The following is an 18,693-nucleotide window of genomic DNA, read 5'->3' on the forward strand; positions in this document are numbered from 1 at the left end:
GGGTGGGGGGGGGGGGGACATGAAGGACCAAGGGTCACAAGCTGTTGGTAGATAAGGAGGGAGTGGCTGCAGGTAGCATGCACCATCACTTTCCTTCTCTGCCTTTTATTTGCTTTTTTGATCCATATTGAAAGACATAAAGGGCCCTGCTGCTAACCATGGGAAATGGCCAGCTGCCAGGTTGCTGGATCTGGGTGAGGACAGGAGTGTGGGGCAGAAGGGCTCTGGATGACTGGGCCCAAGTAGCTCAATCATTCTTCTTGGAGTCTTTTGCTTGCACAGCTTTGGTCAGCTGCATCAGATCCAAGAACAGGTTGCGCTGCAGGACAGAGCTGGCGCAGAAGATGGCTCCATGCAAGGCTCCTACGAAGCCACAGAGAAAGACATCCTGCCCTGGAAAGCAAGGAGACATCATCATAGCTTCCTTCCCAGCCTCTGATTCTGAGCTGCCCAAGCGGGGTTGTGTGAAAGCCTGGTAAGCTGGCAGAGAGGATCTTGGACACCTGACTCATTTGCACCTGAAATGCGCTTGGAGGGATGATGAGCAGCCCCAAGTTGGTGTATCTTGCCTGAGGCTGGCGTAGGCGATTAGTAGCATGGGAGGGGCTGTGTATGCAGGAAGCTGCACTACTTGGCTCTGCAGCTGTCTGTCTAGGATTCAGAAGGAGCTAGCAAGCACATTTCAAACTGGTGGGAAGAAAGCTTCTGTTCAATTCCTCTCTCTTTACATTGTGTCTATTCTCTGCTGCTCTAGCACTGCTGGCACACTGGACCCCAAACTCCATTGGGCAAAGCATTTGCAGGGTTGCAAGACAGAACCTTAGGAATTCCCCATGGGATTCCCACAGAAGTTGAGATTTTCCTCTCTGATTGCTTTAGTCTCACCTCTAATGAGCTTCCTTGGAGAGGGTCCAGAGGAGTCACCTCCTCATTGTCCTGCAGAAGAAACGGTGAAGACATGGGGAAGAACTACTATGCTAGGGGAGAGCAAGGAACCAGAGTACAACCCAGCAGCAGTAGGGCTTGGGATGATGAGTGAGAGCCAAAGGCCTGCTCACCAAGCCTCCTACCTGTCAGGTAAAGATTTGGGATCGGGGTCTGAGAACGCATGGTGGCTATGACCTCAGCCTGCAGGCGCGAAAGGCCATGATCGGCTCCGTACATCTCGCCTTTAGAAGCGAGTAGATAGTGCTGGTTTGTGAGCGGGGTCCCAGCTGATACATACTCAATCTGTTGAAGACAAAGGCACAGGTGAGCCACAGCAGACATGAGGACAGGGCAGGACTTGTAGAGAAAAAAGCCACTCCTGGGAGATGGAAAATGTTGGATTCCTGTAAAGAACTGAAGAGCTGCTCTTGCTCAGGAGAGCTCATTTTCTTCACTGACAGGGCACACTACTGCTGCAAGTCAGCTGGCTGACTTAACAGTGCAGTTTCCATTTAATGCTTTGACTTCCCTCCTCCTCACTTTTCCCCTGGTGACCTCATTTTCCAAATGTCTGAGATGGCCCTGGCACCTTCCAGGGCTTCCTTCCAGCATGCGAGCACCTGCAGCTTTGCCAGGCTGGCTTTGGAAGAGGCATTTAAGTAGCTGTGGAGCTAGGAGAATGCCTGACCCCATCTCAAAAGGCCATAAGAATTGGCTGGGGTCCACCGCTTCATTTCCCTTCCGTGGTGAAATGGGCAGTAACAATTTAGAGCAGGCTTTCAAACCCAGGCAGTTTTCCCCAGCAGATGGCACCTTTGGGCCTTAAAAATAATGCACTGTACTTTCAAGGATGGAAAAAAAAAATAATGCAAGGAAAAAAGGAGTATGTGAAATCAGCACAGGTTGCAAAGAGATGGCAGCGCCAGCAGAAAACAGAGTTTTACACTGTTTCCTCAGCAATGCAGTCCTATTCAGCTAGGGCCCTGAGGGTGCTCCCACAGAAGTGGGGATCTTTCTCTCTGATTGCTTTCTAGTCTTATCCCTGAAGAGGTCCGTGCCTTGAATGAGCTTCCTTGCAGTGGGGTCCAGAGGAGTCCCCTCCTCACTGTCCTGCTTAAGAAATGGTGAGTAGTGAAGTCATGCAAGCATCTTGGGTCAAATCCTGGAGTCCAGTATTGTCCTTTCCCACATTTAGTAGCCTTGCAGTCTTTATCCAGAAGTATGTTGGACAAACATCTGCCAGATATAGTCTAGACATGTGATCCTCCTCAGGGTAAAGACAAGGACTAGTTTGAGGTCCTTTTTTGCCCTCTGCATCTCATCCTACAACTAGGTTTTCAGCACTTGAAGACTATGTGAATGTGCGTTACAAACACTGGCTTCCTTACCTTGTCCTTGATGGCTGGGTAGAGCTTGAAGATGGTCTCCATAATGGAGTTCACAAAAGTGTCTTTGAGGCCCTCGTACTCCACTCCCCTCTTAGAGGCCCGCTCATCTTTCCACTCCTCAAACCACTTATATTGCGCAAACGACACAACAATCAGGGTTGACTTGCCTGTAAAAACAGGTCACTACGTGGTCACAACAATGCTACTGCTGAAAGCTTCCATGGCCACCATGTAGGGCTGCTTCTGCTCCTTCATGGTATGGCTCCACTCACACCTATAAGGCAGCTCTCCCTCTACCCCAGATGACTCCACCTATCTCTCTGGCTCCCCATAGGTTTCAATACCTTACAACCTTTTATTAGACCAACCCAAATAGTTGGAGTCAGTTGCCTCCCCAGCCCAGCCCCTGGCTTCTTTACTTTTCATTCCATCCAGGAAGAGCACACACCAACTGCAGAAACTTCCTTAGCCTGACGAAGAGTTTTTGAACTCGAAAGCTTGCTTAATAACTATTCTCCAACTACTTGGGTTGGTCTAATAAAAGATATCAAATTCACCCAAGGAACCTTGTCTGCCTGTGTCCTTAGACCAACACGGCTACAACCTACACCCCTGCAATACCTTACTACTGCATTGTTGCCTCTGTTCTTACTGGCCCATCCCATAAGTCTTGTTTTTAGGGATGCTCAGAATCATTCTTCCCTGCCTTCTTCCTCCAGGGACTTGATTACCTTCCTCTGAACTTTGTGTCTTCAAGCAGAAGAGAGCCTCTTGCCCAGCACAAGCCCTGTCCCGAGGCAAGACTGAGCCAAATCTAGTTTTCCTTCACAACCTGATTTCACTGATTACACAGGCTATTTGTGAGCATTTGATTTATTGTAACAGAACAAGATACAGGGGGCCTATCCCTGGCAATGACTGATTGCAAATATTTCTCTATTGGGTACAATGGAATAATTTTCCCTTCTTTGCTCATGTGTGCCCCCACCATGGCTCTCCACAAGTTCTAAGACTGCTTCTTATTGAAAGAGAAATCCTGAATTCATTCTCCCTGCCCACAGTTGATGAAAAGGAACTTATTACATCTTTGCAAAACTAGGAAACGCTTAAAGAGGTGGACTATAGTCCAAAAACCAAAAATCAAGGACTATAGTCTTCCATGCATAGTGGAATCATTATGGCCATGATACAGACACAAATACCATCCTTACCTGGGAATCTTTCCTCCCAGGTTGGGTCCTTGGCTGATGGAGAGGTAACATACATCACAGGGATGTTCTTTGCGGCCTCATCTCTGGATGCAGCAAGGTAGTGTTTCATTCTGCAAAGGAAGGTGAACAACTTGATGGGGGACTGTTTTAAGGGGAAGGGATTTTAGAGAATGCTTCTGCTGAATGTGCTGCATGTTGCAAAAGAATTTAGAGTGTTCAGAGGTACCAGACCACTCCTCAACTGTAAAACAAAAATGGATGGTGAAAGGGGTAGAGAGATATTACTAGACAAGCCTAGCTGCTCCTTACAGTTTTTCCAAGTTGCTCTCTGGGTAGATATAGTAGTTTGTGGCTTCCAGTCCCAGTTCTTCCTTGGAGCCTACAATACCTATGAAAACAGTGAGCCCTCCTAAGCCGTGTTCCACCATGCGAAGAGAAGCCTGAATACCTGCATGGGGGAAGCATAAAAAGACAGTGAACAGCCCAGAGAGAAACCATATGTTGTACTCTGGAGAAGTACATGTTCCTCCCTGGCTAGGTTTGAGGCCAGATTTCCTTATGAAGCCCAATACAGAGCTTTATTCTTTCTTTCCTCCATAGCTTTAAAAATTGGTTTGTCCAGATACTTCCCAGACTTGCCCCATCAGCATGGGAGAAAGCTTCCACCAAGATTAACTAGGATCCCCTTTAGCATACTGATTCTGCTGCTGACACAATGCTGCTCTTGGGAACTGCCCAACTCTGTGTGCAGTGGGGATGCAAGAGATGCTACTGTGCTTTACCAGGTAAAGCTCGTGCTGCCTCTGGCAGGAGCCGCTCATACGTGTTAAATATTCCAGCATCAGAAATCACAATGGGGGCAAAGACATTCACGAGTTGTTGGCCTTTCATTACGCTCACACCTGGAAGGCAAGGGGAGAGGAAGAAAACCCATCAGCAACTCAATTACAAGCCTAAAGCCTGTCTGTTGTGCAGGGATGATTGGGAACGTGGGGAAAGCACAAGTAGGATGGGTCTGTAGTTAGACATGTCTGTAGTTCTCCTAGCTGTGGCAATAGTTTAGGAAGTGGTAGTCTTGTTATTCAGTGGTCCTGCCATTGTGCCCATCACTGTGGCTACAAACGAATGGAAGGGTTTTACAGGCAGTCAGGATGGGCTCAACTGGGGTACCTTGCCCATGAAGGAGATGCAAAGAATCAATGTTTGAGAGGAGAGAGAGAATAGGCAATGCTTATTCCAGAGGTCTCAGGTGATGGAAAGGGCTTGGGCTGGGGCTGTCATGGGAGAGTGAGGTAGGATGCGACAGCTGGGAGATGTACTTATCCATGGGAGGGGCTGGCAGCTTAGAAGCAGTTCAGATAGGCTGCTACTGGCAGCAAGCATAGGCCCAAGATGGACAGGCTTCCCATACTATTTAACTGGTCAGCACATTCACTGGGACCAGCTCAGAAATCGCTGGTCCTTTTTGTTACCTTGGCCAAGCCCCTGCAAGCACCCAGTGCATGTTGACTCAACCCTGACCCAGTCTTGCTCACCATAGGCTTTGCCTTCTGAGTCCAGCAGAATGTTCTGCACCATCGCTTTGGTAAGCACGGCCCCACCAGCCCGCTTGATGATGGGGATGGTGTGGAAGGCAATTTCGCTGGCACCTCCACTAGGATACCACCCTCCTTTGAGAAAGTGGTCCACCAGGAAGGCATGCAGGCTGAAGCTGGTGTTGGATGGAAGTGTTCCTGGAAGATCAACAGCAAAGAAAAGGGGCTGTTTCCAAAGAGGAATTGCACAGAACTGCACTCCTCTCTCAGGTAATACGATTTACAGAGTTTCCCTGTTATCGGAGACTATCACAGTGAGACTTCATGCAGTTGAGAATACACTCTAAGAAGCTCTGGTGGGGCAGAGCCCTGCCTATCTCTTTGCTCCAGCTGAGTGCTATCCTTGGTTGTGAACAAGTGCTAATTTGTAGCTAACAGTAACTTTACATCTCCCCTGGCTCCATCTCAAACACTAATTAGAAAGGGAAGGGGTTGGTGGGTAAGGAAAATGAATGGAAGATGCATATTCAAGAAGAACTTGGAACTCATAGGGAAGATAAGCCTTTCTCCAATAGGAGTATCTCTGCATCTGGGATCACAGAATCATAGAAAATGAGGGTTGGAAGGGACCTCAGGAGGCCATTTAATCCAAACCCCTGCTCAAAGCAGAACCAGCTCCAACCATATCGTTCCAACCAAGGCTTCAGCTAGCCGAGTCTTAAAAACCTGCAAGGATGGAGAGTTCACAGTCTCTCTAGGCAGCCTGTTCCATTGTTTCACCACCCTCCTAGTGAGAGCTTTTCCTAATATTTAACCTACATTTCTCTTGCTGCGACTTGAGAACATTGCTCCTTGTTCTGTCATCTTCCACCACAGAACAGTCCAGCTCCATCCTCTTTGGACCCACCCTTCAGGTAGCTGAAGGCTGCTATTACATCCCTCCTCAGTCTTTTCTTCTGCAGACTAAATAAGCCCAGTTCCCTCAGTCTTTCCTCATAAGCCACGTGCCCCAGCCCCTGAACCATTTTTGTTGCCCTCCACTATACTCTCTCCAATTTGTTTACATACTTTCTGTAGTGGGGGGGGATCAAAGCTGGATACAGTACTGCAGTTGTGGCCTCACCAGTGCTAGATAGAGAGGAATAATCACTTATCTTGATCTGCTGGCAACACTCCGATTAATGTCCAGTGAAGGATGGCAGTAACCAAGCTGCAAGCAGAGAAGGGACAGGGAGAGGGGAGGGTGAAGAATGTGTACCTCATCATCAGGATAAAACTCAGAGCTGATACAGAGGGAGATAGAAAGGAACGTAGGGTCTAGAATGGAGCCCTGTGGATTTCTACTGAGTTAGAGATCTGGGCACAAGATAAAGCTGTCATCAGAGAGAAGATATTTGAATTGGTTGGAGCAGAACCATTTAGAGAGAATGAGAGCAGCAGGGGATGGCACCATCCACAAGCCGATGGCTGTGCTAGGGGCAAAGCAACCACCCACCTAATGGCCTGGAAGGCCAGATATGGGTTGTACAGACTAGGGGTGGCCCCTTGAGTAATGCAGGTGACTTGACTTCAGCTCAGGATTAGAGGCATGTTTGGAAGACTGGCTTTAGGCAAACATTAGTTCTTGGAGGAACTGGATGAAATGCTTTTGCTCATCTGATAGAGGAAGAGGTCAGTCTTGATTACAGAATGCTCCCTTCTGGCCTTCAGTCTCTAACTAGAGAATACCAGTGTCTGAGGGCTGCTTTGCATACAAAGCAATGAGATTTTGATGTTCACAAGCAGCTCACCTGGGAGCCACAATCTAATTGCACACAGCAGCTGGCTGCAAGGATGAGTCATGCAGACCCCTGCATAGAGAGTGCTGATTTTGCACTTGGCCATTTGCACAGCTGTCTGTGACCACCTCTCATCCTCAGGGATGCTGCTATGTGGAATACGCTGGCTGGCAAATTTCTGCTTCTCCCAACCCAGCAAACATCTGCAGCCAGCCCCATCAGTACCTTTGGCATGGCAGCCAGAGCCTCTGCTCTAGCAGAGAGAAAGCAAACTACATGAGCTCTTCCTTGTCTTTTAAGAGAGTCTTTTTCCTGTGGCCTTTATTCTCCACTGACTCTGATTTTCACTCAGTCTTGTCCTGATCTCATTTATTTATTTGGTGGTGAATTCATTAGTAATGAACCCTAATATGTTTATATTGCACCTTTTGTCCAAAATTCCCAGCCTCTTTTGTAAATCTGATAGGCATGCTAGAAATGTGAACTTCTATTCATGTCATGTGCCATGTAGAGTCCAAACCTCTAGGAAATGCCAGGTTTGTGTTGTCCATTCAGGGTAGAAGGGTCTTATATGTGATCAAACATTTAAAGATGGTGTCATAAGGCATATTCCCAAACAGGGGATATATCACTGTAATATGGGTAACCTCCATTTCAGAGCCCTGCTGCCCAGACTCGAAGGTACTGGAGATCCTCAAACATAAGTCATGAGAGTCATAGACTCTTATAAGTCGGGTCAGAAGGGACCTTGTAGATCTTCAAGTCTGACCCCCTGCCTGGGAGATGATCCTCGCATTGTCGGCCCATGTTCATCTTGGAGTCAGTAATGATTTGAAGATCCCTTTCTCCCTCCGTGCTCTCAAGAAGGGAGTTTCCTATCTTATAAGTGTGCTGCTGGTTACTACTGCCCAAGTGCAGCACCCTGCACTTGTCCGTATTGAAACACATCCTGTTTTTGTTAGCCCACCCCTGCAACCTATCCAGGTCTTTCTGCAGTCTTTCCCTCCCTACTAGTGTGCCCACCTCACCCCAAATTTTGGTATCATCAGCAAATTTAAACAGGTTGGTATCATCAGCAAATTTAAACAGTCCTTTAGTCTGGAAAGCATTAGGCAACCTACATACATGGGTCCTCCAGAAACCAGTTGTTTTCATCTACTTTGATGCAACCACTTCTACAAGGTAATACAGCAGCTCAGAGCAAAACACTTCTTCACAACTCAGAGGCAAAGAAAACGTGCTCAAAGAAAACTGCAGGGAAAATTCAAGAGTCTGAAAAATAAAGGTCAGAACAAGAATTGGCTGAGGCACCAGCTGCCCTTTGGAAAGGGGATCAGGGAGCTTTCTTGGCAAAGAGTGAACAGATCCCAAGTTTCACTTCTGTATGCGAAGCACCACACAGCAGTCTCTGCCACATTGCATCATACATGGTATTTCCTACTCTAGGGTGAGGATTTACACCAGACACCTAGTCTATTAACCAAAAGAGAGTCACATACCATACGTGGGGAAGATATAGCAGAACACAGCTCGGAGCTCCTCGTTGGTGGTGAGTCCATTGACCACTTCACTCAGGCTTCGGGATGCCATTTTGATGAAAGGAGAGAACCAGCCCAGCAGGCCTGTTTTGCTCAGTAACTTGGCCACGGGCAGAGGGAGGAGTTTCAGGATAGGAAAGAAGGCATTTCTATGGGCAATGGTCTAGAAAAGGGGGAAAAAGAAGTGGCTGTGAAGCAACAGATGGGTTTGAAGACATGGTAGCAGCAGAGGTGCAGCCAGGCTTTACACCACAAAGGTGAGGCCTGCTGCAGCACTCAGACCCAGCATGCAAGACTTGGCAACTCCAGAGCCTCCTTGCGAGTTAGAGGAGGTCATGCCGGGATCACTTCAGCCAGTTTGTCAGGCCTTTTCCCTAGTTTAAAGACAAGCTGTTGAATCTCAGTGCAGTGGGAGATTGCGAGGCCTGGAGAGCTCATGAGGGAAGTTTTGTTCAGGCCCATGCATTTTTTTAAAAAAGCCTGATCACAGGCCTAGATCCCAATTCTTTCCTTGGCTATGCAGCCAGAAGGACACTGAAGGAGAGGTACTGAAGACCCCAGTACTCACCAGAGGACCTCAGAGCAAGGATCTAGTTACTTGGGCTCTGTCCCTGGTGCCAGTAGTGCTTTCTCCATACTCTGAGCCCTCCCATATGCCACACCAGCCCCTTATCATTTCTTCCCATGGATTAGACCACTTATAGGCATGTGAAATCTGGGTGTCACAGACTACCAAGAACCTCTGATGTCTGTTAACTGGGATCCAGTCTCTCTAAAACCAGAGTGTTGCTGAGCCAGAGCATATTGGCTTCTCTGGCTTGGGCTGAGTAGGAAGGTCAATGATTCATGTATTTGGCTTTGAAACCCACAAATTAAGAGCAGAGAATGCAAACTGCTGGTGCAGGGGTGGGTCATCCTCCAATAAAAGAATCAGTGGTGGATCTTATCTAAACTGAGCCAGCTTTGAGTCTCAGAGAGAATTATACCACAGTTCATGGCTCTCTGTCTTGCCTGTTTGCACAGGGAGGGCAAAATACAGGGAAATCCTTGGACTGCATCTCCCCTTGATTGATTTTTAAAGGGAGTACTTGTGGTCACAGAAGTGGTGGGGAGGTTAGGCAATTTCCCAGTCTTTGTAGAACTGCCTGGGAATGATTTCACTGGCTCCTCAGACCTGGGGAAAAGGCAATACAATAGTTTTGTGTAATGTGTAGATTTTCTTTGCATCCCCCTGTTGCTACAGCAGCATTTTGCATATGTCATTGCTTGGATGCCAGGTGGATCTATCTTAGAACTGGTGGAGGTTTTCTCAGGAAGCCAGTGCTGTATGGTTCAGGCCATTTGCGGATGTTGTACTTGAGTCTACCAGGCTTTATTTTAAATTACAGAATCTGGAAGTGATACTTGGGAAAGCAAAGCAGCTGTGATGGTGTCCTCCTCATCTGCTTTTCATAGCAAGCCAAGATGTTCATAACAAACAAGCAAGATCAGGGTGGCTGGAGACATGAGTATCTTGTGATTAGCCCAAGCACTGCTACTGGCTGGACCTGGAAGCCAGAAGCTACAACTGAACAGTTTCTGAATGAGCACTCTTGGTCCAGAAGCTTTCTGAAGCTTTCATGGGGCAGTTGCCATGGTAAAACCTAATGAGTGCGTTAGACCGTGAGCAAGAAGCAACTGGTTGAAGCTATGGCAGCAAAAGAAGGGTTCTGTTCACAGCTGAATCCTTTGTGCCCATGATAAGCATTACCAAGGCCTGCTCTATTCTAGTTTCAGGCCTCTGGTCAGCTCTGTGACTGACACTGTTCCTTGGGGTAAAAATTAATAGAGTAGTATTTGTACTGGGTGAGTGTCATCCCAATGAAGGGGAATGGTGTATAAGCTGACACAAAGCAGCCAGTACCAGTCTGGCCCATGCAGGCTTGGTATAGAGAGCCAGTTTGGGAGTGAGCTGTGGATTTGAATTACTACAGATTCGGTGGCCTCAGTGCCAGCTTCCAGAGGGGCTACCCTTGCTATTCCTGAACAGGCTGAACTGTAACTATGGGGGGCAATCCTGGCCGGGGACAAAGGGTGAATTTCACCTCTTTGGGATCCCAACGCTCCTTCCCTGCAGAGCCTACATGAACACGTTACATGCAGTGGAAGGTCATTGTGCTCAACTGCCCTTCCACTGACCAGGCTGCACCTGGCTTCAGGAATACTGTTACATGCTGCTTGAACTGCAGCATATCAGCATGCACAGCTAGATGCCTGGACTGTGTGTGCGTGCATGTGTGGATCTGTGCATGCAGAGTGAGCGATCACTAACACCGATGGACATGCTAAATTCAGCAAGGGGTCGACTGCTAAGCCAACTAGGGGCAGAGCCAGGCTTACCTTGATCAGCTTTGCAAATTTCTCAATAGCGGCATCTTCACCAGGAAACTGCTTCTTCAGCTCTTCATAGTACTCCTTGGTCCCACTGTGCAGGCGATAGGTTTTACCATTGCCAGGCTCCCCCAGGATGACAGCATCGAAGACATCTGGCATCTTGGCCCACTGCAGCTGTCCCTCGGTGAGCTGGTCTAGCAGGATGCGCACTGGGGAGTTTGTTTGCATCCTCCCAATGTAATGGATACCTGGAAGGCAACTGCATGTGGTTACTTCAAGAAAGCTGTGCCCTGGAGACAAAAGCAGCATGAGACCTGGAGTTGTGAGATGGAAAAAGGCCACAGGGGCTTTTTATTGAATAAAACAGAAGGAACTATCAGGATACCACACACCCAAACAGACCCTCAGAAGCATGGAAATACAAAGGGAAGCGCAAAGTCATCAGTCTTCCATGAGCATTCACACATTCCTACAGTGATCCTGGTAACATGGGGCTAAGCAGAGGGCTGGACTAGATCAGTGGTTTTTGTACGAGAACCCATTTATTAACAATGGTCCGTCCTGACCCAGTAAGTAGGTTAAGTAGAAAACAGCCCCCTGGCCCTGCCGGTTCCCATCACTCCTAACCTGCTGCCCCCCAACCCCAGGCCCTAGCCCCCCAGTGTGTGGGGCAGGGGGTGGGTATGTGGGGTAGCGGTGTGTGTGTGTAGGGGGGGGCTGCCAGGGAAACCTCATGTTTTCCCAAGTTTTTCTCCTTTAAAGGAGAATCCATTTTTAAAGTTTGTTCATGACCCTTTCATACATTCTTGTCACTAACGCTTGTATTTCCCACCTTCCTCCACCTTACTCTATCAAGTAAAACCTTAACAGGAATGACATGGTTTTGGGTATAACCAGGGAGTTAATCAGCCCATTCACTTGGAAAGTTATTTGCTCTCACTGTGCAAAGTTGCCCATGCTGTGCAAAAACTAATGGGTCTCTAAAAATATCAGTTGCATCAAATTGTTTTTTTATCTTTAACTATAACTCTGAACTCCCTCTATTTCTACTATTTGCTTTTGAAATAAATGCAAGATTTATAACACTATTGAAACTAGGGGATGCAGACAAATGTCTGGGTTCTGTTTCTGACAGTAATTTCTCAGATTCCTGTTTACTCTCCAAGTGTCTGTATCAATGAGTCAGTATTTGAAGTGTAAACTCTTGCCAATTAGGGGAAAAGGGCAGGCAGTAAAATTCCTAGTCCCAGTCCACAATTTTTTCTGTATTCAGGCTGTTTTTGCCAGCAGTCAGAATTCACCTACATGTGCCAAATTGTTCTGCCAGTAGACAAGGACATTAGCCATTCACTGTGTTCCATTGAGGTTAGTGGAGGAAAGGTTAAATATGCCAGCAGGCTCAGAGATTTAAATTTATCTCTCTATTTCATTCCATTGCTGTGCCTGCAGTGTTCACCCTAACTAGTGGTGTTAGGGATCTGGATGCATTTCTTACACAATTAAACCTTGATGATATATAGAATCAAGATTTCGAGATGCAGGACCCTGGAACTGAGAGGAACTTCCTTACTTAGTGAGCTCAGCCCCTTGTTATTGCAGGCAGTGCCATATATTCCCAGGCAGAAATGGATCAAACCCCATTTTACATTGTTAAGTTCCTTGCCCAGTGAGAAGCTGTTCCAGAACCTTTCATCTCTGATAACTTGGAACTTTCTTTTAAATTTCCATCCTGCACTTTTTCACGACCACACGTTTGTTCTTGTGCTAACAACGGGAGAGTCCCTGTTCCCTTGAGCACTACCAGGAGTAACAAGGAATAATGGCCATAAGTTGACTGAGAGTAGGTTCAGGCTAGATATCAGGAGGCACTACTTCACAGTCAGGGCGGCCAGGAGCTGGAACCAACTTCCAAGGGAAGTGGTGCTCGCTCCTACCCTGGGGGTCTTTAAAAAGAGGCTAGATAATCACCTAGCCGGGTTGTTTGACCTCCTCATTCTTTCCTGCCAGGGCAGGCAGTCGGACTTGATGATCTGATTAGGTCCCTTCTGACTGTATCAACTATGAAACTGCCTGAAGCTCTTCTACCCCCAATTGTATTTGTACTAATGAGCAGTCCTGGCCTCTTTCAGACTTCGTTTTACTACACAAGACAGGCCAAGCTTTTCTCATCTCCACTTATAAGATAGCATATCTGTTCCCCACATCATCAGAGGGATTATTCAAACATCTGTATTTCATGCAGATGAAATTCAGTCTAGTTCTTCTATTCTTGAGGGAAGAATACCGTGACATTACCTTCTTCAGTACGTGTGAATGTATTCTGGATATTTGTAGTTAGGGGGTCTGGTGGGGCTGATTCAGGGTTTATTTTATGTATTTATTTATTTTAATTTGTGTCCAGGCCAAATTAGTTAAATCAGTTCTGAATTCCATCCACTGAGCACAGCTCAGCCATTCAGGTCCGTGTGGTGTTACCACAGGCAAGTATCTTACTTCCCAGACTCTTCAGCCTGCGGCTTCAGATAATCCCAAATCTATGGTAGGCATCCTACGTGCAAGCCCCAAGCCAGGAGGTCTTGGGGTTCAGATGCCCCTGAATCTCACTTGCCCTTTAGTTTTTTTAATCAGTGGGAGCCTTTGGGAAACAGTATTAGTGCACTAGAAGTGTGTTGTCACTTAGCTATGCAGAGTAAAGCTAGCACCTGGGAATCAGTTAAGTGCAGTAAATAAGGTAGCAAATCTTGTGTAGCTTTTATATTGTTTTGTTTTCCTGCTGTATTTTGTGTTTTATTCTATTATTTCATTTGTTCTAGTTGCCCTTTTAAGTTGTTCTGCTTCTCTTGCTGCAAGCCACCCCCCGAGCCTTTGTTGGGAGTGCACGAATCACAAACAGACAGCCAAAGGGACTGTAAATCTTATCTCATAGGGTGTTGTTTAAGAACTAGGAAGTGATCACATAATTAACTACTACATTGTAATGTGTATAACCCCCCTTCCGCAACCCCTTCCCCATTCTGACTGCACTCCTTTTTTGCTGTTTTTAACCCCTTGTTACACGGGTGCAAGATAATGATAGAGGCATGAGGGGACACCTAGGATGCCAGGCTTCAGATCCCATGCATGTGGCACGATACAGGCCAACTACCTGACCACTTGTTGCAAAGCCTCTTATTTGAGAACAAGTTTCTCTACAACCTTGCACACAGGCTAGTATCTTCTAGCTTGTTTTCAGTCTCAGGTCCCAGATTCACAACAGCCATAGGTGTCACTGAAGACACAGGGTGCATTACAGCTATTGGAAGTGCCTCAATCCTGGGGTGGATCCTGTGCCAGCAGCCTCAAGACTGCTCTAAGCAACTGTAGATACCACTAATCTCTGTGACAGATGGCTCCATCATGTATTTTGTGTTTGAGATTACTTAGGGATAAATGTCTTAAGCCCCAACATATTTGTTCATCAGGGAAGAGGCAACACCTCTTCCAGCTGCAGTCACTCCATCCTACCTCTCTCTCAAACAGTGGGGCAGCCTTACCTGTGTCAAACTCGAAGCCCTTCTTGCTAAAGGTGTGGCAGCAGCCACCCGCCCTGCTGTGCTGCTCCAGTACCAGCACTCGCTTCCCAGCTTTAGAGAGGACCACGGCAGCAGCCAAGCCCCCAAAGCCACTTCCGATCACAATAGCGTCGAGGTTTTGAGGCACCTTGTCTGCAGAGAAGGCTGCAAGAGGAGGAGAAAGTTGTCATCAGCATAGAACTACCTTTACATCTGGACCAGGGACAATCTTGCTATTCCTTCCCAACAGTTCCCTGTCCATTCCTAGGACCTAGCTTCTCCTCAAAGACAGCACCATCATGCAACCTTGCTAGTAGACTGTTGTACAGAAGGGCCTGGCATCTCCTGAAGTTCCACCCAATACAAACAGTGTCCCAATGTATCCTTCCATACTGTTGCTTATGTTTCAGACAGACTTGCATGCAGCTGGGCAGGGATGGGCCTAACCTGACAGCTAGCTCCAGGGTCCCTGCTGTCTTGCATAATGTCTAGATTCATCCCCATAAAGCAAAGCTCAATGAGCTCCCACCTTCACCCTTCCAGGAAAGACCATCACAAATTGCGCTGCCTAGTACAAGCAACAGCTTTTTACCCCCAGGGCTTTGGGGCCACACTCCTGCTGCAGCAGTCTGTTTCACAGACTATCCAGTTCATCCAGTGGAAGACTTAGTCCTTACTGGGCATTTTAGTGTTGCTAATAATTTCTATAGCCTCCGAGGCCCTCAGTAGAATCAAGTCTGTGTTATGTTGGGTGCTACTGCCCTTGCCTCAAAGAGCTCCCAATCTAAATGGAGCTTTCAGTGAGGCTGCCAACATCCCATGCAACAGTAGAAGTAGACGCCAAGTACGTGGGAGCCCGAGGGCCCTGGCCCCACTTGGAAAGAGGGTAGGGTGATGACCTGTCCCTAATTGGATGGGACAGTCCCAAAATGGGAACATCAAGTTGCAGTCCTGGGCTGTATGACTCTGGGATAGCATTTGTCCCAGATTTACAGTATCATGCAGGGATCCGGGTTTTCTGTTCACTGCAGGAAACAGAGGGTTTCCTCTTGCAGGCCGGCAGAGTTCCAGTTTGCAAGAGGCTGTGGAGTGGAACCAGCTCCCCCAGCTGTCTGCAGGTAAATTGGGGGGGGGGGGGGGAGGGGGGGGATTGAGGCTTCCACAATGAGGGAGGGAACGGAGCAGGGGCTGTCCAGCCAGGGGGTGCATGGGGCTGGGCTGGAGCAGGGAGTGGGACAGACCCACAGGAGGCTCGTCTGTGGGGGGGCAGCTCTCTGCCACTGCACACCCCCAGGGAATGGGGCATGGGGGGGGCATGTGCCCCCCAGATTTGTGTGAGGGCTGGGGGTAGATGTGGGCTGCCTGCTGCAGACTCGGGGCTCCCCACCCTGCTGCCCTCCCCCCAGGAGTCCTATGCCAGCTGTACCACCATGGCATGGCACCCCCTGCCTGCCTGGCAGCAGTGGCATCAGGGGGTGTGAGATTGTGCCCTCCTGCTGCTGTCAGACAAGCAGGGGCACCTCGCCATGGTGGTGCATCCAGCACGGGGCTCCGGGAGAGAGGGCAGCAGGGCGGGAAGCCCCAAGCCCACGACGGGCATTCTGCATCTGCCCACCCCGCCATAGGCTCTGCTGCTGGTGGAGGGGAGAGAGGGGGCATCATCTTAGGCCCCCCCTTCCGCCGGCAAAAATAAAAGTCAGTGCCTATGACAGTAGATCCATGTGCCTCCCCTTGCTCAGACTTTCCCAGCTATAGATCCATCTTTTCATGATGCTTCCTTCATACTCTAGTGCCCAAATACTGTTGTAAGATATTTGACTGGCTCCATAGGCTTTACCCCTTTCATCCACATGGACTATCTTCTGATGGAGACTTAGTAGGTGCCTTCAGGGGGCTACACTATTGTGTTTTTTGGCAGTAGGGGAACATTTGTTGGATGAATTCTTGGATATGAAAATGGTATGGTCTGGTGCTGGGTGTGATGCATTCAAGAACATCATCTGGCATGTTCCTTCTGAAAGGCAGTGAGCGCAGGTAAGTGGAGATGGTTTGGGTCTATTACCGTACAGACTGGGTTCTACTTGTAGCTCCACCGACTGCCATCTCATGTAACCTCTCTGTAAAATGGGGCAATGAGGGCTGGTCTGTGGTCTGAGGTCCATTAACAATACCTATCAAATGCAAAGAGATCTTGACAGCAGCTAGGATGAGATCTCATGGTCTCTTGTCCTGTGGTTCAGCACAGCCTCCTCTTGCCTTCTGGATATTCTGTAACTCTCTCAATGTATCCCTGGGATGTAGGCATAAGAGTACCACACTTAAAAGCATCACACGAGATGCTTGATGCCTAGCAGGCCTAATTAACCATTGTAACATAAGATGGGCCTGTTTTGGGGAGAGGGTCTTTCTCTCGGATGTGGGGAGAAGGATGCAATCCAGGTCCCTGCAAGATTCTGTCCACACTGGCCTTGGCACTCATGTGGTACGTTTCCTCTGGGGAAGGCTAACAACACACCTGTAGACTTTGGCACATTAGTAAATGCCTGCTCTTCTCAGCCCGAGGGGTACAACTGTCAGAAAGTGTTATTATCTAAGAAGAGGCAGAGACTCCCTTGGGCACAGAAGACCTGTTATGGAAATCTTCACTTAAAATCCGGGATATCAGTGTATCCAATCACAGCTGACTGTTGTGGAGGCAGGGAAGTCAATGGGTGGTTGAAGGAACTGCAGTGCTCCTGTGGGGTCGGCTGCATGCAAACGATCCAGTTGAGGAGTGAATTGGACCTGTTCTGTGCAAAGAAGAGAGGGGGCACAGCCTGTGGGGCATGAGAAGGCTGTTTGGTTTGTGGGAGTGTATCCGGGCACTGGTGGGCCTCTAGCAAATGCATGTGGATGGGTGCATGTGGGAGAGCAAAGTACAAGCACTGGCCTGTGTATTCGTGCCAGTTATTATGGGGGCAGCAGGGGTGCCCACGTGCAGGCGTAAGAAGGGGGCATGTGCATTCAATGTGCCCAGCAGCGGGGAGGGGACAGAGTCTTGGAGCAGGAGAGAGGAAGAGACCCGGCAGAGGGGATATGGGGAATATAGATAGCAGAGCCCAGAAATCGCTGCTCTGCCCACAAACTGTTTTTGCTCCGTACACCCCTAGGTAGCAACCAGGACAGATGCCCCCAGCAGGAGAGCTTAGCGGGTACCTTGCTTGAGCACCTTCTTCCGAATGTCCTTGTCGGTCACCGGAGGAGCTGGTGGTCTCCTGACATCCACAGAGAAGGGGTTTGGGGATTTGCTGCTGAAGAAACTCCAGAATGCCAGGAGAAGCAAGACAAGGAGCAGGATCACGTACAGCCACATGTTTCCAGTTCTGTCCCTCTTCCCAGCGACCCAGCAACAACTATGGGCTGAATTAAACAGCCCTTCCTCCCTGCAGCTGACTCAGCTGGCTGGTTCAGACTCTGCCTCTTAAAGGCACAGTCAGGGTGACCTCCAGAGATTTCTACACTTGCTGAGTCTCCCTCTCTTGAAGAAAGCTTTTAGGGCTGGTTGGTTGCCTGGCATAGCAATACAAGTCTGAGCATAGCAGTGATTTGCGGAAGTGAAGCAGTTTTGGAAGACTGCATGCGAGTTACCCAATCCAGCCAAGGAGGGCTTATTCCTGTGTATTGTGCTGTATAACTCCACTCATGGACATGCCCCTTTCCACTTGTTGAGTGCCTTTATCTGTTTAAATGTAAAAGAAGCACAAGGAGACATAAAACTGAACCAAATACATTGCAAAACAGCTCAGAACCTCCCTTAGGTGTTGCTAGAGGCCTATTGAAAAGGCTTAATACGTCTCTCCTGCTGTCCCTGCTGTGTCGTGCATAGATGTATTGAAGTTAACTTTTAAGCGTGCTAGATTAGGGATGGCTGGTGGTGTTAGGCCCCAGCTCAAGTCTGGGTTCGTGCCCGGTATGCAAAGGCCAATAAAGATACCAGGGGTGAAAGTATAAAAAAGATTTATTGCTAGCAATAAAAGGTGCAAGCAGAATAATTTCACAAAACAAGCACAGCACATATGCAATACTGAGCCCCTTATATACAAGAGTTGAATCTTCATAAGCATCCTTGTTTGCTAATTGGTTATAAAGGAGTGACGCAAGAAGTTCTTTACTGAGCATGTCTCTATACCCATGTTTCAGCTATGTATCTCATTAACATATATATATGTTTCATTAGCATATATCTTCTCTGCCTAGGGGTGTGATTTTTAGTATTATAATGAGCTCTTTGTTCCAGTAACTCTGATTCTGTTTTTTTGTTTTCAAGCTTCCTCTATCTAAGACTGTCTGCTCCTTATCATTGCAGATGGGCATTCGACACATAACATTCACTTTTGCTTAGGCTTTGCATAG

At 48.0% G+C, this 18,693-nt stretch overlaps 1 protein-coding gene across 1 annotated transcript; it reads right to left on the minus strand.

Moving 5' to 3' along the window:
* Positions 1–89: 89 nt before the first annotated feature.
* RETSAT (retinol saturase) lies at positions 90–17,823 on the minus strand. Its single transcript, XM_006268741.4, has 11 exons — positions 17,497–17,823; positions 14,284–14,466; positions 10,757–10,998; positions 8,339–8,540; positions 5,062–5,259; positions 4,309–4,428; positions 3,836–3,974; positions 3,527–3,636; positions 2,316–2,482; positions 1,071–1,230; positions 90–393 (listed from the first exon to the last, which is right to left on the minus strand). Exons 1-11 carry the CDS (start codon positions 17,651–17,653, stop codon positions 248–250), a joined length of 1,824 nt encoding a protein of 607 aa, XP_006268803.2. The 5' UTR covers positions 17,654–17,823; the 3' UTR covers positions 90–247.
* Positions 17,824–18,693: the final 870 nt, after the last annotated feature.

Source organism: Alligator mississippiensis, chromosome 7, assembly GCF_030867095.1.
Source record: "Alligator mississippiensis isolate rAllMis1 chromosome 7, rAllMis1, whole genome shotgun sequence".
In the NCBI taxonomy this organism is placed as follows: domain Eukaryota; kingdom Metazoa; phylum Chordata; order Crocodylia; family Alligatoridae; genus Alligator; species Alligator mississippiensis.

Excerpts from the sequence above, each read along its gene's own strand:
- RETSAT (XM_006268741.4), bottom strand. The coding sequence starts at position 17,653 with ATGTGGCTGTACGTGATCCTGCTCCTTGTCTTGCTTCTCCTGGCATTC. Across the intron at positions 14,467-17,496 it reads GAAGAAGGTGCTCAAGCAAG|CCTTCTCTGCAGACAAGGTG; the intron begins GTACCCGCTAAG and ends CTCCTCTTGCAG. Across the intron at positions 2,483-3,526 it reads CTGGGAGGAAAGATTCCCAG|GCAAGTCAACCCTGATTGTT; the intron begins GTAAGGATGGTA and ends CTGTTTTTACAG.